At 25.0% G+C, this 10,000-nt stretch overlaps 1 protein-coding gene and 1 pseudogene across 1 annotated transcript in view; both read left to right on the plus strand.

The window, feature by feature from the left end:
• The first annotated feature begins 39 nt into the window (after positions 1 to 39).
• Positions 40 to 5,712, plus strand: LOC128668375 (GATA zinc finger domain-containing protein 14-like; annotated as a pseudogene).
• Positions 5,713 to 7,967: 2,255 nt separating this feature from the next.
• LOC128668469 (probable cyclin-dependent serine/threonine-protein kinase DDB_G0292550) overlaps positions 7,968 to 10,000 on the plus strand; it is a gene marked incomplete at its 3' end in the record, with an annotated part of 11,089 nt that continues 9,056 nt past the window's right edge. Inside the window, exon 1 of the mRNA XM_053741547.1 lies at positions 7,968 to 8,183. Within this exon, the coding sequence (XP_053597522.1) occupies positions 7,968 to 8,183 (216 nt within the window). The remainder of the gene's footprint in view (positions 8,184 to 10,000) is intronic.

Below are 10,000 nucleotides of genomic sequence, written 5' to 3' on the forward strand. Positions count from 1 at the left end.
AATAATAATACTATTATTAATAACAATATTATAAATAATATTAATCATAGTAAGAATAATAATAATAATGCTAATAATAATAATAATAATAACAATATTGATAATAATAATAATAATATTAATAATATTAATAATTATACTATTATCAATAATAAAAATAATAACACTATTGTTAATAATAATCATAATAATAATATTAACGATAATAATAATAATGATAATAATAATAATTACCGTAATAATATCAATAACGATACTATTATTAATGACAATAATGATAATAATAATAACAATAACAATAATAATATCAATAATATTAGTAATAATAACAAGAACATTAATAATAGCAATAAAAATAATAATATTATTATTAATAACAATAATAATACTATTATTACTAATAATTATAGTAATACTATTGTTAATAATAATAATAATATTAATAATAATACTATTATTAATAATAAAAATAATAAAACTATTGTTAATAATAATCATAATAATATTATTAACAATAATAATAATAATAATAATAATAACAATAATAATAACAATAATAATAATAATAATAATAATAATAATAATAATAATAATAATAATAATGATAATGATAATAATAATAATAATAATAATAATAATATTAATAATAATACTATTATTGATAATAAAAATAATAACACGATTGTTAATAATAATCATAATAATATTATTAACAATAACAATAATAATAATATTAATCATAATAAAAATAATAATAATAATGCTAATAATAATAATAATAATAATAATAATAATATCAATAATATTAGTAATGATAACAAGAACATTAATAATATCAATAAAAATAATAATATTATTATTAATAACAATAATAATACTATTATTACTAATAATTATATTAATACTATTGTTAATAATAATAATAATATCAATAATAATAGTATTATTAATGCTAATAATAATAATAATAATAATAATAATAATATTTATAATAATAATCATAATATTAATAATATTAATAATAATATTATTATTAATAATAAAAATAATAAAACTATTGTTAATAATAATCATAATAATAATATTAACTATAATAATAATAATAATAATAATGATAATAATATTAGTAATAATAATAATATTAATAATAATAACAATGACAATAATAATAATAACAATATTATTAATAGTATTAATAATAATAATGATAGTCATAATAATAATCATAATAATAATAATAATCATTACCGTAATAATATCAATAACGATACTATTATTAATAATAATAATAATATTATTATCAATGATAATAATAATATCATTATTAATGATAAATTTTATTTTTTGAATCGGTACTATTCTAGAAACTTTTAAACAATCAGGTACAACACCAGATTCTAATGATCTATTTATAATATCTAATACACTATTTTTATCAAAATTCCATAAATGATTTAAAATTACAGAATTAACATCATTATTAGATCCTTTTCTATTATCCAAACTCTGTATAATCTTATCTAAATCATTTACATACACTCTATCGAAACTATTCCACTTCTGATTATTACTATTATCATTAACTACATCCTTTAATTGATTAAATCCTATCTCATTCACAATTTTATTAATACTATCAACAAAATAATGGTTAAATTTATGGGAGATTACTAAATTGTCATCCAAAATCTTATTATCACATTCAATATTCTCAACAGTAGATTGAGCTTTTTTACTTCCTATCAGTTCTTTTAATTCTCTCCAAAGAATTTTTCCATTATTTTTATTTGCATCTATATTATTATCATTGTGTTCTCTTTTGCATTTTCTTAATTCATTTACAATATAATTTCTTAATCTTTTATACTTGATGATATCATCTTCTCTTCCAAATTTTTTTGATACAAAAAACAATCGATCTCTTTCCTTTATTTTTTCGATCAAATCTTTTGTAATCCATTTTTTATCATTACATTTAGGTTTTAAAATTTTTGCTGTCTTTGGTACCACCACGTCAAGAGCATATGTAACACTACTACTAAATTTATTAAAAACTACATCAATATCATCATTAATATCTAACTTATATCTATCGACAAAAATATCACAAAATGTGTTTAGATCCAATTTGTTGAAGTTTCTCTTTTCTGTCACTCTCAGCTTTTTATTTTGTTCAATATCTAAATCTGAATTGATAACAATAATGTTGTGATCAGACACCCTTGGCGTAGACAGCACATCAATACACAATTCCACATTTGAAAAAACTAGATCAATTATTGTGTTCGACGTCAATGTTGATCTCGTCGGCACATTGACTAGTTGTTTAAGTCCAAGAAAGGCACATTCATTAACGAAATTACGAGCATAACGATCACTATCACTTCCAACATCTAAATTAAAATCGCCTACTATTATAAGTTTTCCCTTATCAACATAGTTTTCTAATAACTCAACCATATTTTCTTTAAACTGACTCACACGATTTCTTGGTGATCTATAAACATTTACAATGACAAAACCATCACTCCGGCCTATTTGAACCACATTAATCCAAGTTTTATCACTAATCTCAGTACTATTCAGCAATATCTTAAATTTATAATTGTTATTAATATACGTAATTGCACCACCGGTTCGATTGTTATTCGTATTCGTCCGTACTTGACTATAGTTTTTAAACCTAATTTCGTGGTCAAATACATCTGGACCTATGTGTGTTTCTGTAAGACAAATCACATCCGGCTTAATAGTACACAACCATTTCTCAAAAATGTCTTTGTGTCTAATTAAACCGTTTATGTTCAATGCCACTATTACAAATAACCTTTTATTATTCCTCATACGATCTTCATTTTGAACTGATTGCTAGTATTTATAATTTATATTTTTTTGTGCTCTGTTTATTGCCCTTTTATAACATTCACACTCTAAATCATTCACACAGTGATCAGTTTTTATCCCTTCTAACTTGAAATCAATCACCATTTTTATACAATTAATACATTTTTTAACTTCCTCTTGACAGTCTTTCTCTAAATGATTCCCCGCACATTTACGACATTTCTGTTCACTCTTACAGTCTTTGGCAAAATGATTAAATCCCCAACATTTGTAGCACCGAAGGACACTAACACAATCGAATACTCGGCATAAATTCCAATCGAGTTTAATTTTCGTTTTCTCCAATAAATACTTATGTGTATCCGGATCCACCTCCATGATAATAATTCCATTTTTATTTTTTCCTATCAATTTCTTCTTTATTGTCATTTTAGTTGACGAATTTGTTATTATTCCATTTTGTATTTTTATCATATTGATAATATCTTTTTCTTCATTATTTTCCATTGTGTCACTATCGATATCAATAATCTTTATCTTTGGTGATTTTTTCTCCGTAACTTTAATATTATAATTTTGACCCATAATTTTTTTCAGTTCACTGGCCAATTTTTCACGGTCTTTTTTCCCAGTACAACCAATTACTAATTTTCCTGTTTGGGTTTTTTTCAATTTATCAACTCCAACACCCAATTTACCGATTTTGACTTTCCTTTTAACTTCAGTGAATGTCAATTCGCTATCCTGTTTCTCTTAAGGCTCAATTACAACTGTCTCAGTTTTTGATCCTTTACTTATGTCTGCATAGGAGACCGGTTTTCTTAAACTTTTACCTTGTTCTGTTTTACTGTCATGACTTCCGCCAGTTGATTTTTGCATTTCCTCTTTTACGATTTCCCGAACTGCTTTCATTGAATCATCTTTAAAATCTACAAATATCTCCATTGCAATGTTTTTGAAATCATATTTGAACTCATCTACATTCAAACCAATTTCCTCGACTCTATCAATTAAAGTATCCACTTTCTCTGCTATGTCACTAACATCAATTTCCTCATCATACCTTTTTCTCTTTTTTCTAGATACTGAGGAAACCGAAGATGCAACACTAACAGTATCCATTATTTCATGTCCATCACACTCAATCAAAACACCATGTTCATTTGTGTATTTGTGATTTTTTAACAAACACGCTTTGTGGAATGACTGCCCACAACTACTACACTGATGAGCATTTCTCAAATTTATTTGTTTACAATATGCACACTTGTATCTAGTTGGTGTCGCGAGCTTGGCTCCCTCTTTCTCCATCTCCATTCACTAATTTTCACCAACTATGTTGGTATCAAAAAGTTACTGTAGACAGCGCCTAGAGCGCCTCTGTATTAAAAATTTATGACTGTTTTAGACTAACTACTTATATAATGTTTTGACAAGACTAACCATGAAATTTGTGAACACATATATTTAACTGTTTGATACTAAGTTAATTCCACCACTCACTGTAATAATTCATATATCAAAATTTAAAGAAAATTTTTCCAAACATTTTGAAATATAAAACACTTCATCACACTCAATATAAACGATATTACTTGATTACTTAGAAGGAACGTAAAAAGTCACGTCCGCCATCCACAATAATAATAATAATAATAATAATAACAATAATATTGGTAATAATAACAAGAACATTAATAATATTAATAAAAATAATAATATTATCATTAATATCAATAATAATACTGTTATTAATGCTAATAATAATAATAAGAATAATAATAATATTAATAATAATACTATTATCAATAATAAAAATAATAACACTATTGTTAATAATAATCATAATTATAATATTAACAATAATAATAATAATAATAATAATAATAATAATAATAATAATAATAATAATAATAATAACAATAATAATAATAATAATAATTATAATAATAATAATCATAATAATAATAATGATAATAATAATAATAATAATAAAAATAATAATATTAGTAATAATAACAAGAACATAATTAATATTAATAAAAATAATAATATTATTATTAATAACAATAATAATACTATTATAACTAATAATTATAATAATACTATTGTTAATAATAATAATAATATCAATAATAATACTATTATTAATGCTAATAATAATATTATTATTAATGATAATAATAATATCATTATTAATGATAAAAATATTATGAGTAATACTTGATTAATAATAATGATAATAATAATAATAATTATTATAATAATAATGATAATCATAATAATACAAATAATTACCGTAATAATATCAATAAAGATACTATTATTAATGATAATAATAATATTATTATCAATGATGATAATAATATCATTATTAATGATAAAAATAATATTAATAATAATAATAATAATAATAATAATAATAATAATAATAATAATAGTATTAATAATAAGAATAATAATAATAATAATAATAATAATAATAATAATAATAATAATAATAATAATAGTATTAATAATAATAATAATAATAATAATAATAATAATAATAATAATAATAATAATAATAATAATAATAGTATTAATAATAATAATAATAATAATAATAATAATAATAATAATAATAATAATAATAATAATAATAATAATAATAATATTAACAATATTAATAATAATAATAACAATAATAATAATAATAATAATAATAATAATAATAATAATAATAATAATAATAATAATATTAATAATAATAATATTAATAATAATATTAATAATAATAATAATAATAATAATAATAATAATAATAATAATAATAATAATAACAATAATAATAATAATATTAATAATAATAATAATAATAATAATAATAATAATAATAATAATAAAAATAATAATATTATTATTAATAACAATAATAATACTATTATAACTAATAATTATAATAATACTATTGTTAATAATAATAATAATATCAATAATAATACTATTATTAATGCTAATAATAATATTATTATTAATGATAATAATAATATCATTATTAATGATAAAAATATTATGAGTAATACTTGATTAATAATAATAATAATAATAATTATTATTATTATAATAATAATGATAATCATAATAATACTAATAATTACCGTAATAATATCAATAAAGATACTATTATTAATGATAATAATAATATTATTATCAATGATGATAATAATATCATTATTAATGATAAAAATAATATTAATAATACTATTATTATTAATAATAATAATAATATTAATAATAATAATAATAATAATAATAATAATAATAATAATAATAATAATAATAATAATAATAATATTAATAATAATAATAATAATAATAATAATAAAAATAATAATAATAATAATAATAATAATAATAATAATAATAATAATAATATTAACAATATTAATAATAATAATAATAATAACAATAATAATAATAATAATAATAATAATAATAATAATAATAATAATAATAAAAATAGTATTAATAATAATAATAGTATTAATAATAATAATAATAATAAAAATAATAATAATAATAATAATAATAATAATAATAATAATAATAATAATAATAATAATAATAATAATAATATTAACAATATTAATAATAATAATAATAATAATAATAATAATAATAATAATAATAATAATAATAATAATAATAATAATAATAATAATAATAATAATAATAATAATATTAACAATATTAATAATAATAATAATAATAATAATAATAATAATAATAATAATAATAATAATAATCATAATAATAATAATATTAACAATATTAATAATAATAATAATAATAATAATAATAATAATAATAATAATATTAATAATAATAATAATATTAATAATAATATTAATAATAATAATAATAATAATAATAATAATAATAATAATAATAATAATAATATTAATAATAATAATAATAATAATAATAATAATAATAATAATAATAATAATAATAATAATATTATTAATAATAATAATTATAATAATAATAACAATAATAATAATTTATAAGGTGACTCTAATTTACGACCAGACTTTTTTATTTTTTGTGTTATAGGAATGACGGCTATACTGGTCTACTTGATTGACAATTATTAATTTAGAATCAAATTCAATTCGCGTATGAGTTATTACAAGTGGATTATTTTCTAATGCGCACTGCAATACCATACTATAATTGAGAGGATTCTAATTATCAAAGATGTTAATATTATAAAAACGGTTTCGCCCCGAATATACTTGCTGGGCTCATCAGTAAAGTTGATGCAAGTATATTCTACTTTAGACCGTTGAAAAGATGTTAAAAAATTTTGACTGTGAATTCTTAAGATGATGATGGTGCTACAAGTATTCCAAGCTTGCATTCATCCTTTAGAAGAATTCTGTATAATTTTTATAGCCTTGTATAATTTATAAGGTGACTCTAATTTACGACCAGACTTTTTTATTTTTTGTGTTATAGGATATTTGATAATTAGAATCCTCTCAATTATAGTATGGTATTGCAGTGCGCATTAGAAAATAATCCACTTGTAATAACTCATACGCGCATTGAATTTGATTCTAAATTAATAATTGTCAATCAAGTAGACCAGTATAGCCGTCATTCCTATAACACAAAAAATAATAATAATAATAATAATAATAATAATAATAATAACAACAATAATAATAATAATAATAATAATAATAATAATAATAATAATAATAATAATAATAATAATAATAATAACGCCCGCGGTGCATGTTGTGCGGCCAGCGGGGGTCTTATTTACCCCGTGGCGCATCGTGGGCAATGTAGGCTGGCCTCCCATCTGCTGGCCTACCAATCGCACAACAAACTTTACGTTGGGTTAACTCCCCAACGTAAAGTAATACTGAGTTCAAGACAATACTGAACCAGGAAGTGCTCCCCACAACCTGCCCTTCTCGGATGAGGGCAACCCACTAGCTGGGCGGAGTACCGAGATTCCGAACCATGACGACCTTGGCGAACAACGGACTGCATTTAGGTGGACGGAGGAATTACGAGCCGATCTCTTGATGTGCTATAATAACAGTGAACCGGAGCGGAGAGGCTACATGGCGAGGATGCATGCTCTCTGGAGCAATATGCATCCTAACTACAGCCATCTGTCACAACAACATCTCCGAGACTATGCCTCTCATCTCCGGCGAACACGGAGATCACTGTTAATGAACAGACGATTATCTCATCGTCTGTCTTTTCCAGCACAGTTACATCAAGAGAGACGCCGTTCTTCTGAAGACGCTGACAATGATTTTGAAAGGCGACAAGTATGTATCTCAAAGAAGATACACTACCCAAAACAGCTACTTGACACGGTAAACCAAGAACTATCTGCCCGGATTCAGGAAGACTCTATTTTGCTCACCATCAATCAAGCTGTCTATGATGCTGCTTCCTCACTCTTACCTCCAGCGAGGAGAAATATTTCTTCTCCTGAGGCAAAGATGAGAGGGCGCATTGGGCAGCTGTCACTAAAGATTGATGATCTCCGGAAACATGTCTCCCGCATTCAGTGTGTGATTGAGTATGTAAATGCACGTAAAGCATTTACATCCAAAGTCCGCCGCATTGCGGCTGGACTACGCTATCAGCATCACACACTGAATAAGGAGAATCTTCTTAATATCAAAGAAGGTTCCCTTAACAGGTTGCGGGCTCTAGTGACTGCTAAAAAGTCACTAGAGAAAAAGCTGAAGCGGCTTACCGATAACTCTTTGTTTCGGTTAAGTCCTTCACGCTTTCTGACACCTAAGACATCTGTTTCTGGCGATTCCCCATCCATCGAGCAAGTAGAAGCTTTCTGGTCCGAGTTGTATGGTGATCAACCGAACGTGAATCGTGACACTCCAGCTCTCAACGACTTCGAAGCATTTTGTCGACAACATTGCAACGACAATGCTGATGAAGAGAGCCCCGAAGTCAGCGTGGAAGAAGTTCGTTCAGCTCTGAACAATGGTAAGAACTGGGCTGCTCCGGGTCCAGATGGCATTAACCTATTTTGGTGGAAGAAATTAACTTCTACCCATAGTCATCTGGCCCGGGTTTTTACAGCGTTCATCAGAGGTAATGAACCAATTCCATGCTGGCTTGTAGAAGGGCGAACCGTGCTCATCCCAAAGAAAGGAGACTTGTCTGACCCGGAAAACTACAGGCCTATCACCTGTTTGAATGCGGTTTATAAGATTTTCACCAAAATCTTGAATAATCGCATTCTGCAGGAGATAGACCCTGTATGGCAGCAGATATACGAACAACGTGGCAGTAAAAGAGGCCTGTCAGGTTGCAAAGAGAATCTGTTAGTGGATCGTTGTGTCATTCAAGACGCGATCTGCTATCAGCGCAACCTGTCAATGGCCTGGATTGACTACCGCAAGGCATTTGACTCAACATCTCATGAGCTTATTCTCTTTTTGCTCAAATGCCTTGGGGTCAATCGCGATACAGTGGGATGCATTCGGCGTACGATGCAGCTTTGGCGAACACAGTTCCACATTTCATGTGGCAACGACAAACGTGTAACCGAAGCTGTACAGTACAAACGAGGAGTCTTTCAGGGAGATTCTCTGAGCCCTCTGCTGTTTTGTATCTCACTGCTGCCAATATCTGTTGCGCTACGCCGCACCCGTGGATACTCAGTGGGTCCATCAAATGATCGAAAGTATTCGATCACCCACTTACTCTACATGGATGATCTGAAGGTGTATGCTTCTGATGAGGAACACCTTCAGACAGCCTTGAATATTGTAGGGGAGTATACCCGGGATGTTGGCATGGCTTTTGGGTTGGACAAGTGCGCGGTCGTTAATCTGGTGAAGGGTAAGTGTTCTGATGTGCGTGAGGATATCGAGTTAGTAGATGGGAGCGTCATTGACCATCTTGACGCCGGAGAGTCGTACAAATATCTAGGGATTGACGGGAGTCCTATGCAGGACGCCTCGAAAATCAAAACGACTCTCTGCAGCGAGTATGTGCGGAGACTCCGGAAAATCTGGTCATCAGAACTTTCCGGGAAAAACAAAGTCTCTGCAACAAACATGCTTGCTGTCCCGGTACTCCTCTACTCTTTCGGTGTTCTGAAATGGGC

The sequence above is a fragment of the Microplitis demolitor genome, chromosome 8 (assembly GCF_026212275.2).
Source record: "Microplitis demolitor isolate Queensland-Clemson2020A chromosome 8, iyMicDemo2.1a, whole genome shotgun sequence".
Taxonomy (NCBI): Eukaryota; Metazoa; Arthropoda; class Insecta; order Hymenoptera; family Braconidae; genus Microplitis; species Microplitis demolitor.